At 40.4% G+C, this 20,577-nt stretch overlaps 1 protein-coding gene and 1 long non-coding RNA gene across 5 annotated transcripts in view; one reads left to right on the forward strand and one right to left on the reverse strand.

Moving 5' to 3' along the window:
* Window positions 1-2,241: 2,241 nt before the first annotated feature.
* Window positions 2,242-20,577, forward strand: part of WDR11 (WD repeat domain 11) — a 71,287-nt gene continuing 52,951 nt past the window's right edge. For 2 of the 3 annotated variants that reach the window (XM_029932698.1, XM_029932700.1), the window contains exons 1-9: window positions 2,242-2,374; window positions 3,213-3,324; window positions 8,850-9,003; window positions 9,941-10,114; window positions 12,125-12,311; window positions 14,995-15,160; window positions 15,595-15,709; window positions 16,733-16,928; window positions 17,234-17,337. In XM_029932698.1, coding sequence (XP_029788558.1) covers window positions 2,289-2,374; window positions 3,213-3,324; window positions 8,850-9,003; window positions 9,941-10,114; window positions 12,125-12,311; window positions 14,995-15,160; window positions 15,595-15,709; window positions 16,733-16,928; window positions 17,234-17,337 — 1,294 coding nt within the window. In that variant the 5' untranslated portion in view covers window positions 2,242-2,288. The remainder of the gene's footprint in view (window positions 2,375-3,212; window positions 3,325-8,849; window positions 9,004-9,940; window positions 10,115-12,124; window positions 12,312-14,994; window positions 15,161-15,594; window positions 15,710-16,732; window positions 16,929-17,233; window positions 17,338-20,577) is intronic. The other variant, XM_029932699.1, reaches the window with a different exon arrangement.
* On the reverse strand, window positions 12,359-20,377 carry LOC115285950. Of its 2 annotated transcripts, none has more exons than XR_003905768.1 (5): window positions 20,311-20,377; window positions 17,263-17,477; window positions 16,758-16,972; window positions 16,181-16,285; window positions 12,359-12,595 (listed from the first exon to the last, which is right to left on the reverse strand). It is a non-coding gene; the product is annotated as an uncharacterized LOC115285950 (long non-coding RNA). The 2 variants fall into 2 exon arrangements; XR_003905767.1 differs by having other exon boundaries at window positions 16,758-17,024.

A 20,577-nucleotide genomic window follows, 5' to 3' on the forward strand; every position in this document is an offset into this window, starting at 1 on the left:
ATTAAAGAGATCAATAGTCCAGTGTGTCCAATATTCTGTCTCCACACTGGCCAAGACAGATGCTTCAGAGATGGCAATAAAACCCATTAACATATTTAATTCACACTCTTGTACCATGGGAGACATATTGCTGTCCCAGCCCCAGCTGGTCATCCATCCTTGCCCTGAATATTCAACATTCATGTCCTCAAGGTAGCTTACAGATTTAAATTAATTAATCCCTCTTCCTCCAAGAGGGTTACTTGCTGCCCTTCTCCATCTGTGAGTGCCATCACTGACTCCTCATTGTCACCTTAAGCCTGATTGACCTTATGCTTATGGCCATTTAAAGCTCCTGCTCCATCAATCATTTATTGAGGACCAACCGCATGCCAGAGAAGTGTTTGGGATTGGGGAGGAAAAATGGTTGGAATTTGGTTCCTTTCCAAAAGCAGTGCTAAGTCTACTAGGGTGTATTTATTCCCCTATATTACAGTTGCCTAAAAATGTGTTTCTTTCCCCTGTTTGACAGAAATAGACACAGATAACAATCGTGTGGGGTATATATATTTAAATAACACAGAAGACTAGCCCAGAAGAGTAATTTCTCAGAGGTCACTACACAATACTTCAACTTATATCACATTGGCCAGAATTTAGTCTCATGGCTTGATCTAGTTGTCCAGGAAGCTGGGATATATATTCATTTAATGGAGGGACAACGTGCTCAGCTCCAAATTGTGGTTCTATTTCTATGAAAGACGGGGAGAATGAATTTTGGGAGACAATTAGTAATCTCTGTAATAGGAAACATCAAAGAATTGTACTAAGGTAGTATAAATGTGGACCTGTGGTTATTGGCATCTCTGGTTGCCCTCAAAAGCATCAGTAGGGAAGGCTGGGGCAGGAAGGGAAGGGAAGCAGCAACAGTTGCTGGAGAGGAACTAAGCAACAAAAGGAGTTCATTAGTCTTAACAGCTAAGATGGTCTTGGAGGTGATCTTTGAGAAAGTTGTTTTCTAAGAGTGATAAGATGGACAACAAAAACTGTAATAACAAAATTGCCAATTATTTTGTATCTTTTGTTGAATGCATTGGGGAAGAAACAGACATCTGCAGAAATTATTGCTGGAAAAAAATCATGTCAAGTTTTATAGTAAAGGGCAATGTGAAAGACTCAGAATAAAGTAAAGACTGTTAAGAGAGTCACTCTAAACAGAGTGGAAAGGCCATGGAAGTTGTAGGACCTATGCACCTCTCCTGTTTCAGTCCGAGGAATACAGGAACTTTTGACTTTTGTCAGTCGCAACTCTACAACCTCCGGGAATATATCCTTCTATTTTGAACCAAAATAAAGATAATATAAGACGTGTTAGCTAAATAGCCAATTGTATATCAGATGGTCAGTTCAAACTCTGACAGCACCAATTTTAATTCTTTCAAAACAAGTTATGGAACCTTGTGGTTTTCGCCTTTATAAGAGTGCACTACCACTCCCTGGCAATTCAGAGCATACTTTTGATTTGAGCGGCTCCTATGTCCTGAGGATTACAATCCCTAAAACCCCAAATAAATCCTCTAGTTGCTTTACAAACCTCTTCTTATTGATCAACAGCACAGATGATGTGCTGAGCACAGAGGATAGAGAGATGGAATTTGATTTGGAGGAGAAGGGCAGAGGAAAAAACTGCCAAGTGAAAGCTACCCCAACAAGGCCGGCAAACTGACAGGTGGCCTCAGGAGTAATGTATTTTTTCAAATATTTGCAAGACCAGATACGCAGTGTTGTCCATATTTAGAAATCGTTTGTATTAGAGACTTTCATCTCATTCATTCTATCCATTTCATATTTCTATATCCCAATCATATTCCTATATTTGCTCTATAAACTTCTTGAGAGCGGAAGCTGTTTCCTCTTCGCTCCACTGCTGAGGCCTAGGACAGGCCCTGGCATTTGGTAGCTGTCCTAACTTAACAGATCAAAGTCAGAAAAGCGAATTGGGACTTTCGGCTTTGCTTGTCAGTATTTCCAGTAGGGCACGGAGGCCAAGGCGGTCTCAGCGTAAAGCAAACAGACGTGATTGAAAGCACCCCGTCCTCCCACGGACAGGTAGCGCGACCTGTGCAGCCGGACCCGGAAGGAGGCCGAACCGCGGAGAGCGGAACCCAAAGACAGCAGCGGAACCTCGCATCCCATGGAACCAAAGGGCGGCGCTCAGGGAGCCACCCGGATGCTGCTTGGAACGGAAGCGCAGAGGCCGCCGCTTCCTGGTTGCCGGTGGGCGCCGAGGGCCGGGTTTAGCCGAGGCGATGTTGCCGTTCACGGTGAACTTCAAGGTGTCCGCGCGCACCCTCACCGGGGCCCTCAATGCTCACAACAAGGCGGCGGTGGACTGGTGAGGGCGCCGCGCTTCGAGGCGGCCGGGCTCGGCCCTGAGTGTGTAGGGGAAGGGGAAAGAGCGAGGGATTCCATCCCCCTGGTTCATTTGGCCTCGCCGAGCCCGGGGGCTGCCTTCACGCTAGAGACGTTCTTTTAATGCCGGGTTTTTGTCGTTCCTATAAAATTAGTAAACGCCCCAGGTGTGAACCTTCCCTGTGCAAATACAGTTGCCCCGTTACTCCAAGTTGTTTCTTTTTGCTCTCCCCCCTCCACCCCGCCCACACCTTCCATCCCATCCCATTCCCCTCTTACCCTCTCTGCCGATCTCCAGCTCGTCTTCCTCCACCGTCAGCTCCCCTGCCCACTTTCTCTCCCCCATTTTGTCTTTTCCTTCTCTCTTTCTTATACCTCTTTCTAACCTTTAGTTACTCAGCAGCTTGCCAGGCTGTGTGCCAGGCGCCTGTGTCCTAACCTGTCATTTCACCTTTACCTTTTCACTGTGAACCAGCACTGCACCTCTGGACATTGACCCTGAGATACAAAGCAGAATTCTGTAGCTGAGGCCGCAGGGACTGAAACGTCCTGTCCATTGTTGCTTTATGGATGCTGACGGCTGTCTATGCATGCCCCTTAGAAACTTTTTTTTTAGATTCAAATGAGAAACAGATGTCAACATTTTCAAGTTAGCTAGACTTTTTATTTAAATGGGATAAGGTAAAATCCTGGCCTTTATGCTTAAATAATAATTTTGTCGATTATAGTACACATTAGATTTATGATTTATTTTAGCATGTCTCTCGGCAAGAGAGAAGTCTTTGTTTTGTACTTAAATTTTAATATTCCTGTTTTGTTAGGGGCTGGCAAGGTTTAATTGCTTATGGATGTCACTCGCTTGTAGTAGTGATCGATTCCAATACTGCCCAAACTCTTCAAGTTTTAGAAAAACATAAAGCTGATGTGGTCAAGGTAAGTCAAATTCCACTTTCACTCTATAACATGCAGTCTCTTCAGAAGTTTTAAATATCACTAGATTCTCATCAAGTCATACGTATAAATGTTGAATAGCTTTTAAATATAATAATTTGCTGAGGTAGCCTAGCATTTCCATATTCATATATATATATATATGAATTAATGGCAATCCATGATGAGCTATTAAATACTAGCTCTTGGGGCGCCTGAGTGGCTCAGTCGGTTAAGCGTCCGACTTCAGCTCAGGTCATGATCTCACGGTTTGTGAGTTCGAGTCCCGTGTCAGGCTCTGTGCAGACCTCTCGGAACCTGGAGCCTGCTTCCCATTCTGTATCTCCCCCTCTCTCTGCGCCCCCCACACTCATGCTCTGTTTCGCTCTGTCTCAATAATAAGTAAACATTAAAAAAAAATACAAGCTCTTAGGTGATTTTAAAGCTGATGGATAACACCAATTCTACCATTTACCAGAACACTTAGAATATGCTAAGGATTTAGAGATGAAAGCCCTGAAGTGATTCATTGTCTAATGAGGAGCAACGAAAACACAAATATGGTTTGTTAAGTGAACTCTGTGGGAAGACAAAGGACCTACATATCCCCTAGTTTGAAAATCAGCCGAGGGTCACAGAAGTCTTTCCAGTTGAGGGACTGGTAAACAGTAGCCATCAAGTGAGGAATTGGGGAAGGAGCACCCCAGGAAAAAGGAGGAATAAGCACAAAAATAAGTAGGTGTGTAAAGATGGCTAAAAGGCAAGATATGCCTCAAGGGGTGATGGAAGATGAGGCAGCCAGAGAAATTCATGTCCCTTGAGAATGTTAGAAGGTTCTGAAGGAATTTTGGTTTTTAAGTAGGTGATTGATGAGGTCCTATTGGCATCTTGGAAAAACTTACTCTGGCAGCAGTGTGGGATTTCTTGGAGAAAGGCAAGATGGGGCAGTGAGATCACTTAGGAGAGTTTTGCAGAGATTTTAGCAGGAAATTCTAAGGGCCTAAAATAAAGCTGAGGCATGAAGGAGTCAGTTAGGAGTCAACTAACTTACTGCTTAAGAAGTAAACTTGATAGGGGGGCGCCTGGGTGGCTCAGTCTGTTTAAGTGTCTGACTCTTGATTTCAGCTCAGGTTATGATCTCAGGGTTGTGGGATTGAGCCCCCCATCGGACTCTGCGTCGGACGTGGAGCCTGCTTGGGTCTCTCTCTCTCTCTCTCTCTCTCTCTCTCTCTCTCTCTCTCTCTCTCTCTCTCTCTCTCTCTCTCTCTCTCTCCCTCTCCCTCTCCCTCTCCCTCTCTCTCCCTGCTGTTTGTGTGCTTTCTCTCTCTCTCAAAAAATGAAAAAAAGTAAACTTGATAGCCTTTATAGTAATGAGTTTAAGGAGAGTCAGAGGCTAGAACGATTCCAAGTTCTCTTTGAATACGTGAATGATGTTTCTATAAGTAGGTGTGAAATCAGTGAGTTTAAGTTTTCAACATGCAAAATCTCAGACGCCTGGTGCAATTGACTTTTCAATTATAGTGACCTGAAATTTTAGGGGAGAAGAGGATTAGAGCTAGTGATTTGGGGGTTTTGGCTTGTTTTTGATAACAGCTTTATTGAGATACTCCTACCGTAAAATTCACCCATGTGTGGTGGACAGTCTCCATGGTTTTTAAGGTGTTCATAGAATCGTGTGGCCATCACTACAGTTCCATCACCCTGAACAGAACCCCAGTACCTGTCAGGAGCCGCCTGCATCCCTCGTTTCCTTCATCCCTCGGCGTCCAGTAGAATACTTTCTGTAGATTTGCCTATTCTAGACGTTTCGTATACATGAACTAATACAGTATGTGGACTTTTGTGCCTAGGTTCCTTCACCTCTCACTCAACGTCATCCATGTTTTAGCACATACGAGTACTCCATTCCTTTTTATTGTTGAGTAGCAGTACTCTACTCTCTGGGTATTCCACATCTGTGTACTGATGGGCATATGGCTATTTCCCACTCTTCAGGTGTTCGGAATAATGCTGCTACAAACATGCATGCACAAGAGTTCATGCAAACATGTGCTTTCATTTCTCTTGGGCATGTGCTGAGGATGAACTGCTGATTCCTGTGGTAACTCTGTGTTAACTCTTTTAGGAACTTCCAGACTATTTCCAAAGAGGCTGCACCGTTTTACATTCCTGTTAGCAGGATATGAGGGTTCCGGTTTCTCTGCATCCTCACCAATGTTTGCTATTGTCTGTCCTTTTGGTTGTAGCCATCCTGCTGGGTGTGAAGTGGTTCTCACTGTGGTTTTGGTTTGCATTTCCGGTGGCTAATGATGTTGGACATCTTTTCATGTGTTCATTGGCCACTTGTAGGTCTTCTTTGAGAAGTGTCTAGTCCTTTGCTCATTTTAAAATGGTATTTTTTTTTATTATGGAGTTGTTAGAATTCTTTACATATTCTACACAGAAGTGTCTTATGAGATACATGGTTGGCAAATATTTTCTCTCATTCTATAAGTTGTCTTTCCCTTTCTTGATGGTGCCTGACAAAACGTGAAAGTTTTTAATTTTGATGTCTAGCCTGTCTGTTTTTCTTTTGTTTTTTTTCCATTGTTAAGACTTACACCTTTGTTTTCTTCTAAGAAGTTTTAAAGTTTTAGCTCATAGATTTAGATTTGAGTTTTGAGTTAATTTTTATATATACTGTGAAGTAGGGAAAAATGCAGATGATTTTTATATATTGACTTAACGTCCTGTGATCTTGCTAATAAACTCATTAGACCTAGTAGCTCTAGGGGCACTTTTTACATAGGCAGGCATGTTATCTGCAGATAACAGTTTAGTTTTTTCATTGATAATCTGTTGTGTCTTCTATTTTTTTTCTTGTCCTTGGACCTCTACTGTACTGAATAGGAAGAGTGAGAAAATACTCTTGTCTTGTTTCTGAGTCTGAGGGGAAGGCATTCAGTCTTTCACCATTAAGTCTGATGCTAGGTTCAGGGTTTTATTTTGAGAAAAATAGGTTACTCCCCCGTCTTTTTGGCATTCCTGCAGTTTTCTCTTCTTGGTGTGGAACCGTGTTTCAGTCCTGTATCGCACTCCCTTTGCTGGAAGAAACTCCTTAAAGTTCTTGTGGTGCATATCTAGCATAGATGGATTCTCTTGGTTTTTATATGTCTATCAAGCTATTTCATCAGGTTTTTCCCCTTATAATGCTTTAAAGATATTCCACTGCCTTCCAGCTTGCATAATTTCTGAGAGAAATTCTTATCTTTATGTCTCTATATGCAATGTACGTTTTCTCATCTGGCTGCCTTCAAGATTTTCCTCCTTATCCTTAGTTTTTAGCAGTTAGATTTTGATATATGTAGGTGACATTTAAACACACACACACACTCACACACACACACACTGCTTGGAGTTTACAAAAATGGAATTCAGTCACTTACATACATACATACAGTCCATTCTTATCTGTGATGGTTTTATTATGTGAAATTGCTGAAATTAGTGAATACTGAAATGTTGATTGCTTCTAGGGGACATACGGGTTAGGTTCCTGTGTCTCCTGTCATAACAGTTTTACCAGCTGGTCAGTATATAACCTTGTTTCATACGTGTTTTTGTTGATTCATTAACATTGAACTCCCACTGAACTCTCATGCCCGAACAGAGCCTAACTCGTGTTTTTTCCATAAGGCCCATCACAGCTTCTTGTGCTTGGGACCACCAGATAGCACTTGAGCACTGTGCTTGGAGACCTTTTTGAATTTGAACAGTGAAATCCTCAAAAAAAGCGCACAAAAATACAAAGAAGCACGGTGCCAAATAGGCCATAAAAAAGACACTTGTTTGCGCTGCAACTACGTGGATGGAACTAGAGGATATCGTGCCAAGCAAAAATAGCCAGAGGAGGACAAATATCATATGACTTCACTCATATGAGGAATTTAAGATACGAAACAGATGAACATAAGGGAAGGGAAGCAAAAGTTATGTAAAAACAGGAAGGGGGACAAAACATAAAACACTCTTAAATGTAGAGAACAAACAGTGTTGTTGGAGAGGCCTTGGGGGGGATGGGCTAAATGGGTGAGGGGCCTTAGGGAAGACACTTGCTGCGATGGGCACTGGGTGTTTTATGTAGGGGATGAGTCACTGGACTCTCCTGAAATCTTTATATCACTACGTGCTAGCTAACTTGGGGGTAAATTAAAAAAATAAAAAAAGAACCTTGTTTGCATTATGAGAGCTGAAGCAAGAACATTTTATTTCACCTGGCAATTTTCACCCCCGTGCATGTGTCTGAATGACCATGGAAGCCCTGCAGACACTGATTTTTTTTAAATAAAAGCACCAATTTCAGTGAGGAGACAAACTCATACATACAGCATCTGCAAATAGTAAGGCCTGACTGTATACACACACACACACACACACACACACACACACACACTAAATATACACATAAACACACATTCAGATATACATGCATGTACACACTTATACACATAAGTTTTATTTAAAAAAATTCTGGCCTGAGGAAAAGATGTATCACAGTAGAGCTTAAAGCCTTTTCAACACTGAAGTTCAGAAAACGTTTTGTTTCCATCTTTTTCATGAACGCTGTAGGAACTGGTTTCATACTTCCCTGCCTTAGCATTAGGTATAAGTGTGTTTATGCATATATACACACAAGTGTCTATATGCAGGTGTTTATATGTGTATATATTGGAAGATTCTGTGGCGTCTGGGTTCACTTAGTAAACACGGACTTGCTGAGCACCAGCTTTGGCACTGTGTTAAGGTTTGGGGATAGAAATGTGACTGAGGCCTGTGATCCTGCCCATGGAGCTTACAATTCATGGGCTGCTGATAAGTCAGAACAGGGTAAATGAAAAGAATTGCCAATTGTTTGGAAAATGCTTTGAAGAAAACAACTGGATGTGAGCCAGGACTGAGGGGAGACTGGCCACCAAAGGCCACAGCTTCGGGCAAAATGAGGACCCTGTGTTTAATTCCTGCCTCTAACCATCAGTATTTAACGCTCAGGATTAACCAGATTTGTGCCAGAATTCTTGTGGCTTTTATTTTTAAAATTCCTCTCTTAAGATGTTGCTCAAAGTATGAACCATACTTTTTTTTTAAAGAAGAAAAATTAACATTTGTTTTCCAATTTTAGGAAAAGGACAGAGGTTTTTTGCTTGCTTTTGTTTTTTCCTGTTTTTTTTCTTACCTCTGCAAGGTTTTGGTAGTTCTGCATTTATCTCCTCTTAATTAGGAGAGGAGAATATGGAAAACCATTCTACCTAGCAGTTTAGGATTTTAGATCATGTCATGATTAGATCTGATTGTATTGCAAATTAAAAAAAATCCCAAATAACGGAAGTCTGACTTTTGAGATAGAAACCAGTTTCCTGTTTATTCTTTCTAAATATGTTTGTAACATAAGTGCAGACTGTAGCTTGGGTTCTGGTTGATGTTTTATGAAAATTGTGTTTCGTTTCATCCAGTATGAGTATTCACTTGATTTGATTTCTCCTTGATACTAGGTTAAATGGGCCAGGGAAAATTATCACCATAACATTGGCTCACCGTATTCCTTGCGCTTAGCTTCTGCTGATGTCAACGGGAAGATCATCGTTTGGGATGTAGCAGCGGGGGTAGCTCAGTGTGAGATCCAAGAGCATGCCAAACCTATTCAGGGTGAGGAAAGTCTGTGCTCCACTACGTGTGTGTGTTAATACACTTGCTCTTAGAGTTGCTTTTCCCCTTTTAATTTCGTCACTTCCCAGTTAATGCTTGATTGTGTTTAGCCTGTTCTGGTGAGCTAAATCTAGCTTTCTTTTCCTTGTCAGTGTATTTCTGTACATATTTCCTCAAATCTCAGCTGATCTGTGCTTCCGTAAATTGCTCTGATTTTAACATTGACTTCAGTCAAGCGTGATAGAAAAATGAAGCTGCTGCAAAGAACCTTGTAATCTAAGCTATAATCGACATAAACTTGGCTGAACTGCTAGTTTGAATTAGCCCTCAGTGCTTACTTCCTGTTAATAGAGAGATGATCCAAATTTTATTTTCATTGTCCGGTGGATCATTTGTTTGTTTATGTTACCGACTTAAAACCAGCACAGTATTCTTTAGACTGCAGGCTTTGGCCGAGTGGCTTTCCTGAGTGAGTGAATTTTTTAAATAGTCATTTAAGAATTTTTTGTCGAGTGTTTTGTGCTAGGTGCTGAACTAGATATTTATTGTTTATTATTGTGAGAATAAACATGAAACGTTGCAAAGTTCTATTAAGTAATTCCACAAAAATGTAAGGAGAATATGACCTTGATCATGGCCAGGATAGCCTAAGCCACAAAGTTTTAAGTAATGATTAGTGAAACTTGTCTTGTATTTTCTTTGAAGTAATTTGAAAATGTTGACCTCGAGGTTCTAATGTCCAGACAGCTCATTTTTATATAAAATTGCACTTTTCCTGTTGATTCTCGACATAAATACACATATGTGCAATATAAGGAGAGGGGAAAGTTAGGATTTTAAGGATTATGAGAAAGAAAAACAAAAGTGAATGTCGAGGATATATTAGCTCAGCGTTCTGAAGGGATTTCTGAATTTTGCCTTTACCTGGTCTTTGCAGATGTGCAGTGGTTGTGGAATCAAGATGCTTCCCGAGATCTACTGCTTGCTATCCATCCGCCAAACTACATTGTGCTTTGGAACGCAGACACCGGCACCAAACTGTGGAAGAAGAGCTATGCAGATAACATTCTTTCTTTCTCTTTTGACCCTTTCGATCCCTCACATTTAACTTGTGAGTAATAGTCTCTGGTGGGAAAATGAGTTCTTCCTAAGATAGTTACTGCTATGTATATAACAGGCGCACAACCCACGTGGTACTTCTCTGGTGTTACAACAACTCAGCGGAGCAGGGAAGTCCGTATAGCTGCAGCTCCCGAGACAGATACTAAATCACAATCCCATGTCATTTGCAAATGTTTAGATGGTTAGCAGTTTAAATCGGCACGCTGCACCTTGACTGTGTTGAATTCGTAAATAGATTAGCCAGGGAGAGAGCGTTGGTGTGTTGTGCTAATTCAGGCTGAATGAAATTTGTTTTTCTGGGAACATTTAAAGAACCTGAGTCAAGAGTGTCATTTACTATGTAGCCAAGTTCAGTTCTTCTTTTTGAAAAAAAATGTCGTTTAAATCCACGCCATGTGTCTTGAGTGCCATAGACAGACGCGTGTGAGGAACAGAATAAGCCCAAGGGAATTTTTTCTTGCAGAGGTGGTTTCTGCCGGTGCGCTTTTGATGTTTCTCTGAGCAGCTGATCTAAAACGTAGATCTGTTGTCAGACATGTATTTTTGTAACTAAATGATTTAGGAAAAGATTCTTTACTCAGTTATCTGACAGGTATTTCTTGAGCTGTCACTACATGCCAGGCATAAAGGAAATGAAGGGGGATTTGGAGATGGGATGGGCAGGTGTCGGATTAGATGAAGTCGGCCGAATAGGCTTCATTTTGATATTTGATCGGAAACTGGAAAGAGGGAAGGGAATTAGCTGCGGTGAAGAATTTTTTCCCTGAATTTGAATGACTCAGAGTTCTGACTTTTGTCTACCAGCACATGCGTTCTTACGGAGTGTGTATCTGTGTTTGGAGAAGGAAGAGAAGGGTGTACAGCAGAAACTAAAATGGGCAGCGTGGCCACGGAGCTCCAGTCGCGTGTGGCTAGGCTTCGCATGTTTCCATGTGTGTACGCGCACATGCGCCTCCCCTCGCTCGCTCCCTAGTTTGTGCGGTGCTGTGGGGACGCGGAGGAGGCCTGCGTTAGCTGGTCCATCCAGGGAGGGAGGGCATCGCAAAAATGGGGAGTGAGTTAGACCTTGGAAGGTGAGTTCTGTCCTCTGAAAAGGAGACAAGGCCTCAGGCTAACTTACTGCATCTCTGTAATTTGGTTGATGAAAACACTGTATGTAAAAGCATCAGTTCATCTAAGATCTTTGCTTTACTCCTATTGAATGTGCTGGGGCCGTCATAACTCTTGAATACTTCTTCACTCTGTGCTTAAGGCGGCCTGCCTGTCTGCAGGGAGCCAGGGCAGACAAGATTTCTCCATGTGGATATCCTTGTATTAGCCCCGGCTTTGAGGGAGATTATTTTTCAGTCATAAAAAGGCATAATTTGTGTTGGTAAATGCTGTGCTGCCTTCTTGAATATGTTTCCTGTACATTTAGTAAGCCAATGTTGGCCCTCCATTTTTACTCCAGACAGAGAAGAATACTCTTTCCTACTTCCTAAGGTTCAATCTGATGCCCCAGAAGAAAAAGGAAATATATTTAGATTGAGTAGCTCATGATAATCATAAAAAATTAGTATCACATCAAATATTTGAACCTAGTTAAGTGTGATGTGTGGAGTCTTATATAGCGGATTTTTTTTCTCTGCAAATTTTATATTCAGAAAAGTCTTTGGGTTTTGAAGTTAACGGATATAATGAGGAAAGGATTTTAATGACAGTCCGTGCACTGAATTTATTTGGGAGAACAAACATTTGTTCTTTCTGCCGGTAACCGTCTGGTATCTTTTTAATATAAAACATTAATTTAGAACGCTGAACTTGGAGGCCCCTGATGAATTGTTATGGACCACCTGTTTGACTTCAACTTGGAGAACATTCGGTTATGTTATGACTCCATTACACTGCCAGCTCTGTAGTACTGAAATTATCATTACCTTGCTTTCAGACCTGTATTGGAATAAAACTCTGTGCTAAACTTGATTAAACTTTAATCAGAGTTTCGCTTCTCTCAATATAGTGCTCACCAGCGAGGGTATTGTATTCATCTCCGACTTCTCTCCATCCAAGCCTCCCTCGGGCCCTGGGAAAAAAGTCTACATATCCAGCCCCCACTCTAGTCCAGCTCACAACAAGCTGGCTGCGGCCACAGGGGCCAAGAAGGCTCTTAATAAAGTAAAAATCTTAATCACACAAGAGAAACCTAGGTAAGTTACAAGTGTAAAACTAACAGCATTCATCTAGTCAACGTTTATCTGTTTATTTATCATCCATTCAGGAAGCAGCGTTTTTGAAGATGTATTGACACTGATGTTCCTCTTTACCTTCCCCTTCCTTATTCCAGTTTTGAATTTACAGGAGGAGAGTGTTCTCTGTCTCTTCCCCAAAGAGGAGATTCTGCATTTAACGTGGTTCCTTCACTTCCACTCATTGTGCCAACCTCTCCCGCTGATCTGTACAGATCACGGCTTTTGACTTCTGTTCTTTATCTCTGAAAATATAAGATGAAGATTTTAAAGTTGGCTATTGAATACGTTAAAAATTTGGGGGCAAAAGCTGGATTTTCGTTTTAAATATAGTTTCCTGACTTAAATGCTGTGTAGTCTCATTAGCTGGTAAAATATGGGTGTTTTTCTTACACATGGAAAGGTGTTTCCTCTGCTGTTTAAGGGCCAGGATTCTAGGGGACAGTGTAGCCATGTGACTCAGAAAATTCTTTAATCTTGCTCAAATTCCACTCTCCCAGTCCCAAAAACGGTGTTCTAAAGGATTATATATGGTTGTGGTAAGGATTACTGGGCACAGCAACTTAAGTACCTACAGTAGTTGCTGATACTTAGCAAGCGTTTATTTGGTAAATGCTACCTATTTTTTATCTCAGAAATTGCAACTGTATAAAATTTTAAGTAACTAATTTTATGCATTTGAAGTAGATTTTAGTTTTTTCTTTTCCCTAGAGAGCTATGATTGTTCTTATATTTTTATTGCTTTGGCAGTTTTTAGGCATTCGTTTTAAAAACGCTCTTATTTTTAATGTGCTAAATTTATTCTCTCTAGATTTTATGGTTAATTACCTGAAAAATACGTGGTAAAATACAAATAGCACTACAAATATATTCTGAATTTATATATAAGTATCATTTTTATGTGTTAAGCCATAGGCTGATTAAGTTCACTAGTCTATCCCCCACCATGTGCTGAAATAATTTAAGACTGTTCCTTAAATACCTTAGGAGAATTTTCTATTTATTTTTTATTGATTTTGTGTTATAAATACATCTTTTGAATTCTGAATTGTTCTGTGATTTCAGGAAGTGAATTCTTTTTTTTTTTTTAATGTTTTTATTTTTTTTTTGAGAGAGAGCGCCAGCAGGGGAGGGTCAGAGAGAGAGGGAGACACAGAATCTGAAGACGGGCTCCAGGCTCTGAGCTGTCAGCACAGAGCCTGACACAGGGCTCGAAACCATGAACCATGAGATCATGATCTGAGCTGAAGTCAGAAACTTAACCGACTGAGCCACCAAGGTGCCCTGGGGAAATGAATTCTTAATCCCTTCAAATAGAACCACGCCAGGTGCCTGCGCATTATCACATATGATCGGACTCTAATTCTGGGCAGCAGTACTGTGCCTGTTTTATAAGTGAGGAAATTGAGTTCCACACTGTTTTAAATATGTCCCTCAAGCTTGCCCAGGGAGGGAATGGCAGAGCCAGGACCTTAATGCATCCATGTCCATTCTGGGCCTCTGGTCCAACTTTATTTTAATTTAAAACTTGTTAATCCTTACAGAAAAAGGAAATCATGCATAATTGTGTCTTTATTCCAATTTAAATATGTTTAATATAAAAAGGTTGTGATTAGATATATGCAAGTCACAAATGACTAAAATGATTCTTGAGACTCTTGAACAGTCTTCTATAATCTTTATATAGTTTTATGAATTTTATTTACACTGAAGAAAATGCTGTGATAGGTAAGCAACTATAATGCCCTACTTTGTTTCAAAAAAGATTTACGACCACTTAAAAGTGAATGAAGGCAAGGGAGTGACCTGCTCAAGGCCATACTGATAGCCCGTGGACTGCTGACCCAGGGGCCCTAATTGGCCACATCATTGTGTTTTGATGCTGAGTCTTGATTTCAGCAGTTTGGTATCTTTTTTTAATATTTGGGAGAGAGTGAGCACACGAGCTCAGGAGAGAGGCAGAGGACCTCAAGCAGCCTCCACACTCAGCAGGGAGCCCCATGTGGTGCCCTAACCCACAGACCGTGAGATCACGACCTGAGCTGACTGAGCTCCCCAGGTGCCCCTGTTTGGTACTTCTAATTGCAAAAGAAAAATAAAACTACTGGGGCAGCTGGGTGGCTCAGTGGGTTGAGCATCTGACTCTGGATTTCAGCTCACGTTGTGATCCCAGAGTCGTGGGATCAAGCCCTGTGTTGTGCTCCACACTGAGCCCAGAGCCTGGTTGGGATTCTCTTCCCCCACCCCTCTCTCTGCCCCTCTCCCCGACTCATGCACGCTCGCTCGCTCTCTCTCTCTCTCTCTCAAGTAAACAAAATTTTAAAAAACTTAAGTAAATAAAACTATCTTATGGATGTCAGTACAGTTTTGTCACCTACTGTCTTATAGACTTACTACTTTAAATTTTTCAGAAATTTAGAAATGTCTCTAATCTATGCAGTATTGTCATAATTTGGATTCTGGCACGTGGCAGCAAGAGAAGTTTTAGATGCTAATCCCTGTCGGTCATTTCAGGAAGCAATTGTACATTCACATTTGACAGTTTTGTGGGAAGGACAAAATCTACTATTTTATTAGCTTTTTCTGGTATGAATAAAGTCTTTGACTTATTTCTTGATGCCTAAAGTATATTTACTTTTTTCAGTGCTGAATTTATAACTCTCAATGACTGCCTCCAGTTGGCATATCTGCCTTCCAAAAGAAATCACATGTTGTTACTCTATCCTCGAGAGATTTTAATCCTTGACCTTGAGGTGAATCAAACAGTGGGTGTGATTGCAATAGAACGAACCGGAGTTCCGTTTCTGCAGGTATCTGTGATTTATAAGTTATATCCCCAAAGTTGATTGTGAATGTTACAGACAGAAAAAACATCATCTTAGAAATGTCCTTCATTCCGCTTTCTCTTTTCCATTTATTTAAAAAGTAACAATGTTATTGTATATTCCTGTTTTTCTGCATTTTTCATTGGTTTGATTTACCCTAGAAATTCTGCTGACTGGTCTGGAGACAAGTATTGAACTATTTAAGTTACCTGGACACAGGCAAATGTTTTATGATTATAAATGGAGTTTTTGAATATTCATTTGTTGAAAGCTTGGGGATTTTGTGTGTATTTTTGTTTTCCTTTTTTTTTTTTTTTTTTTTTGGGGCCCATATTCTCTAAGTGCTTATGAGCTTCCCCACATGCATTGTTTAATCTGTTGTGGTTTTTTTTTTTAATGATTATATTATCTATTTGAAGGTAATACCCTGCTTTCAGCGTGATGGTTTATTTTGCCTGCATGAAAATGGTTGCATAACCTTACGTGTTCGGAGATCTTATAATAGTATTTTTGCCACTTCAAATGAGGAGCCAGGTGAGCGTATATCTCAGAAGACTGTGAATATATTTTTCTTTAGAATTCCATAAACTTCCATGTGGCAGATACCAGCCAAAGCATAGAGTTAGCGGTAGTCCTGGCCCTGAGAACATATAATATGGTTGTGCCCAGGGCTGGGCTCCACACTGACAATGCAGAGCCTGCTTGGGGTTCTCTGTCTCTCTCTGTGTCTCTCTGTCTCTCTCTCCCCCTTCCCGCCCTCCCCTACTCATGCTGTTTCTGTCTCTCTCAAAATAAATAAAGAAAGAAAAAAACGTAAAATATGGTTGTAACATGGGGTATAAAAAAGCAGAAGCCCAAGATTAATCTCTTGGTGCTATAATGGTGTACCTCCTGTATACAGCAAAGAAAGTCATGATTTGTAATTCCTTCTTAATTGTATCCATGAGCCAAGTAGGCATTACCTTTGTGAATTTTTTTTAGCACAAGGAGAACCTGGCAAACTACCTTTGTTATTACACCTCCGACTTCGCCGCTGCTTTAGGAATTTCCATTGTAAAATGACAAAGTTAATAAGTCGTCTGGGTGCTCAGTTGTCATGTCCGTCTTCTCCTGGAGAATAAAAGCAGCGTTTTATAAGAATGATGTACTATATAAAGGCAAAGGTGCCTTTCACATCTTTTGTAGAGAGCCATTATTTTGGGGCTTATTTCATAGACCACTGTAAATTATGATGATGTGTAGTGTACTGCACATTACTTAATCATATCACTACTGATCTTTCTTCAAAGTTACTTTTCTGTTTTTAAAAAAATATTTGAAAACAAGCTATATTGATTGTATTTTTTATTTTGGAAATTAAACTTGGTGTAGACAGTCATCAAATGAATTATGTTTGTGTTATTTAGTAATAATTGTAAAAGGAGAAGGCATGTTCGACCAACTTTGCACTGGTGGAGGACTGATGTTCTCTTTAGTTGAGGTTTGATTTGAATTAAATAGTAGCGATACTGCTGTGGTTACTTTCTGATACTTAAAAGAAAACAATACTATGTTAAGATCCAGATCCTGTCCAGGAACTTACCTATGATTTACGAAGCCAGTGTGACGCCATCAGGGTGACAAAAACTGTGCGTCCCTTCAGTCTGGCGTGTTGTCCTGTCAACGAGAACGCAGCTGCCCTGGTTGTGAGTGACGGCAGGATCATGATATGGGAACTGAAGTCTGCTGTGTGTAATCGAAGTTCACGGAGCAGGTGAATGAGTCAGTAGGATCGTGTTCTGGTTCGTTTCGTTTCCTCTTTTTAAAAGATTACCAGAATCATATGAAAATAGCAGGGACTTTTTTCTTCCTACAGAAAATAGCTTTAAAGTGAGGATCCAGACTTCAGATTATTAGGGAATTTGTAAACCTACTAGAGGTAATTTGCCATTGAGTAAGATAAATAAGTACTGTAGAAATGGATAGAATGCCATGATCTGAACTAAGTAATTTGAGTTACGTGGAAACGTGACGTGGGTATGAAGTCTGTGACATCATGTAACTGTTTTATCTTTGCAGCAGCTCGGGTGTGTCCCCTCTGTACTCACCGGTGTCCTTCTGTGGAATTCCCGTAGGAGCGCTGCAGAACAAGCTCCCGGACCTCTCCTTAGATAACATGATCGGTACGCTCCCCTCTCTCCTCGAGCTTGCAGGTTCGGTGTCGTGAAGGGCAAAAGTAGCAGCCCCTGATGTGCAGTTATTCTAAAGTCGGAGTTCGTACTTGAGAAAACTAAAATGTGGAATCGTTCTTTCCTCAGTGAACCTTAGAGCATGAAATATTTAAGCATCAAAGCATAGATCAGCCTTACAGCTATTAGGATTTGAAAATGTTCGTTCACGAGAGACTCTGATTTAAATGAAGGGGATGGCGTTAGGCGTCCGAATACCGGATGGAGTCTGCGTCGAGCCAGGCCCTCCTCGGGGCCTTCGTGCTGGCCGCCCCCTTCGCTCAGAATTGAACACTATTCCTAAATTCAAAATCCAGCTCAAGTGTTTAGTCTTCACTGCCTGACCCAAATGTTCTTCATTCATGGTCCCTAACAGTGGTCAGTTGATTGTAATTGTAATTTTATTTGTTTCCTCCAGTAAATTATAAACTCTGTAAGTCTGGGTCAGTGTTTGATTCCACTTTGTATCCGAGCACTCAGCAAAGAGCCTTGTATATTCAAGATGTGCATTATACATTCGTTGAAGGAACAAATTGAGCAGTATTAGAAACAGTTATTTTAACATTTTGATGTGCACTTAAAATTTTTCATGTTGGCGGATTTTTTCAACAAATATTTACAGATAAAATATTGCTTCAGAGTTATTTAATTTTAATAGGGTCAGTATATGCTAAAGGAAGAATGAGGATTTATTATTTCAAATATTGTACAACTAGAAATTGTAAATACGCCAAGTAGTTTTGATGGCTAATACTTTGAAAATTGCAGCTGTGGCTCATAAAGGATTTTTTTTTCTGTATCGTTATTTGTTCCTCCATAATGTATTTGAAAATTGATATTATTTGGTAGGTTTTTTTGTTTATATGCTAATGTGATAATACTAGACAGAGCATTCTCTTATTAATCTTTCTTTAAAATTGTTTTAATGTTTATTTTTGAGACAAGAGTGCCAGCAGGAGAACCCACAGACTGTGAGATCATGACCTGAGCTGAAGTTGGACGCTTAACCAACTGAGCCACCCAGGCCCCCCTCCTTTATTAATCTTTCTCATCAGAGATGACATGTGGGCATCTAAGTGGCTCAGTCAGTTAGGCATCTGACACCCGGCTCAGGTCAGAATCTCATAGTCTGTGGGTTCGAGCCCTGCATCGGGCTCTGTGCTGACAGCTGGGAGCCTGGAGCCTGCTTCCAATTTTGTGTCTCCTCTCTTTGCCCCTCCCCTGCTTGTACTCTGTCTCACCCTGTCTCTCAAAAAGGTATAAATGTTAAAAAAAATTTTTTTTTAAAATCAGAGATGACATTTATTGGGTCTTTGTATAAGTGCTGTCCTAACTGCCCTGTGTATTACCGTAATAGCCCTGTAAGGTGGGTAATACTATTATTCTTTCTGTCTGTACGTGGGAACTGAGACCCAGAGAGAGTTAAAAAACTTGCCCCAAACGACACAGCCAGTCAGTAGAAGAGCCAAACGTGAGCCCCGTCACCCAATCTGGAGCCTGCTCCTTGGCCATGACCTGCAGTCCTGGCTGCTCCACTGTGACCTTAGGCGGCACCTGACTTCTCCAGGCCTCAGTTTTCTCACGGTTCTTCCCACTGGTAAACTCCTTTTGCTCAGTGACACTAACTTGTATATTTAAAATTCTTCGTCTTCATCTTCCAGACATAAATCCATATGAGGAAGTTTAGACACATACTTGTTTTGCAGAATTCATTTTGTCAGTAACAGTTTTCTGAGTTAATTGACCTTGTCTTCACTTAATATAAAATATTAAAGTGAAAGAATTATAAACACTCATGCACAGAACTAATCAGTAATATGAAGCCCATAGGAGGCTGAAATTTCATGCTGTTTAGGTATCTAAGTGATATAAATTACATTTTTTTAAGAGACAAAAGGATACAGATTGTATACAGTTTCTGACAATGTAGTTGATTTAAAAGCATTAAATAAATAAAGCTTTGTTACTTGAAAACATTTTAATTAAAACTTTTAATTAAACTTCTAATTTGAAATTCACTATGTCCTTAGTGATAATTGAAAGCAATTCATTTAAATACAGAGGCCTGATTTATATTTATTAGGTGAAGCCTGTTGCTTTTTAAAGCCTAGTCTGCCCTGCCTGGTGAACTGCCTCCTTGGGAGAAGCGTGAGGGAGATGTGGCCGCTCCCGGGGGCCGGCTCCAGGCTGCAGGGTTGGTGAGCACGGCGCCTCTGGGCTGGACTCCATATTCCTTTAGACTCTGTGTTTTGTTACCAAAGGCTGATACCAATCATATCACTGATCCTACGGGATCATTTTATTTGGATTAAATTGATGGCCATTTTTTTCTATACATCTTAGGAATTTTAAAATACCACTTTATTAAAACAACTGTATAGCCTCAGAAGGTTATAGCCAACTTTCAGAGTCCTATCCCCACTTTTAGTAATTATTTACATTTTCCCCTTACACAGTGTGTGTATGGGTGGTGTGTGCATATATATGTGTGTCTACATATATATGTATAAACACATAGACACACATGTATGTGTGCAGTCTACACACACACACACACACACACACACACTTATGTATCCTTTATTATATGTTCTTGACAGCTATATCCCGGTATTCAGGAGTGGTTTATGGGAAGAAGATTAGTATACTCTCTTTAGCGAGTGATCTTGATTTGGTCATACTCTTCATATTCATGTTTCATTAGAATGGTCTTACTGAATCTTTTTAGCTTGAGACTTAATAACCTAAGTTTAATGCCTGAAAATGCCTGAAAACAATGCCCATCTTACTATCAGCTGTGACAGTTTACATATTATTTATACTATATATTAATTATATTCTCATATTATTTGTATATAACATATATAACTTATTTATAATGTGTTACTTTACATATTTATATATGAAGTGTTTAGTTATAAAGCTTACATTTTATAATTACATCGACACATTAAGATTTCTCATTAGAAATCTAGATGAGTGCTTTGAACCTGCAGTTGGTGATGACCAATTTTACGGATACTTTAGCAAGTGCATCAGTTTGAAAAGCAGCCCTTTAAAAGGCAGGCGGTAAGGTGGGAATGCACTGCATCCTCCCAGTGCTCAGAAGCTGCTCTCGAACCCAGGTCCCCTCATTGGCCTTGTCTGGTGTCCCAGTACCCAGAACTCCGGCTGCAGTCATGCCTCTTCGATGAC

Source organism: Suricata suricatta, chromosome 2, assembly GCF_006229205.1.
Source record: "Suricata suricatta isolate VVHF042 chromosome 2, meerkat_22Aug2017_6uvM2_HiC, whole genome shotgun sequence".
NCBI lineage: Eukaryota > Metazoa > Chordata > Mammalia > Carnivora > Herpestidae > Suricata > Suricata suricatta.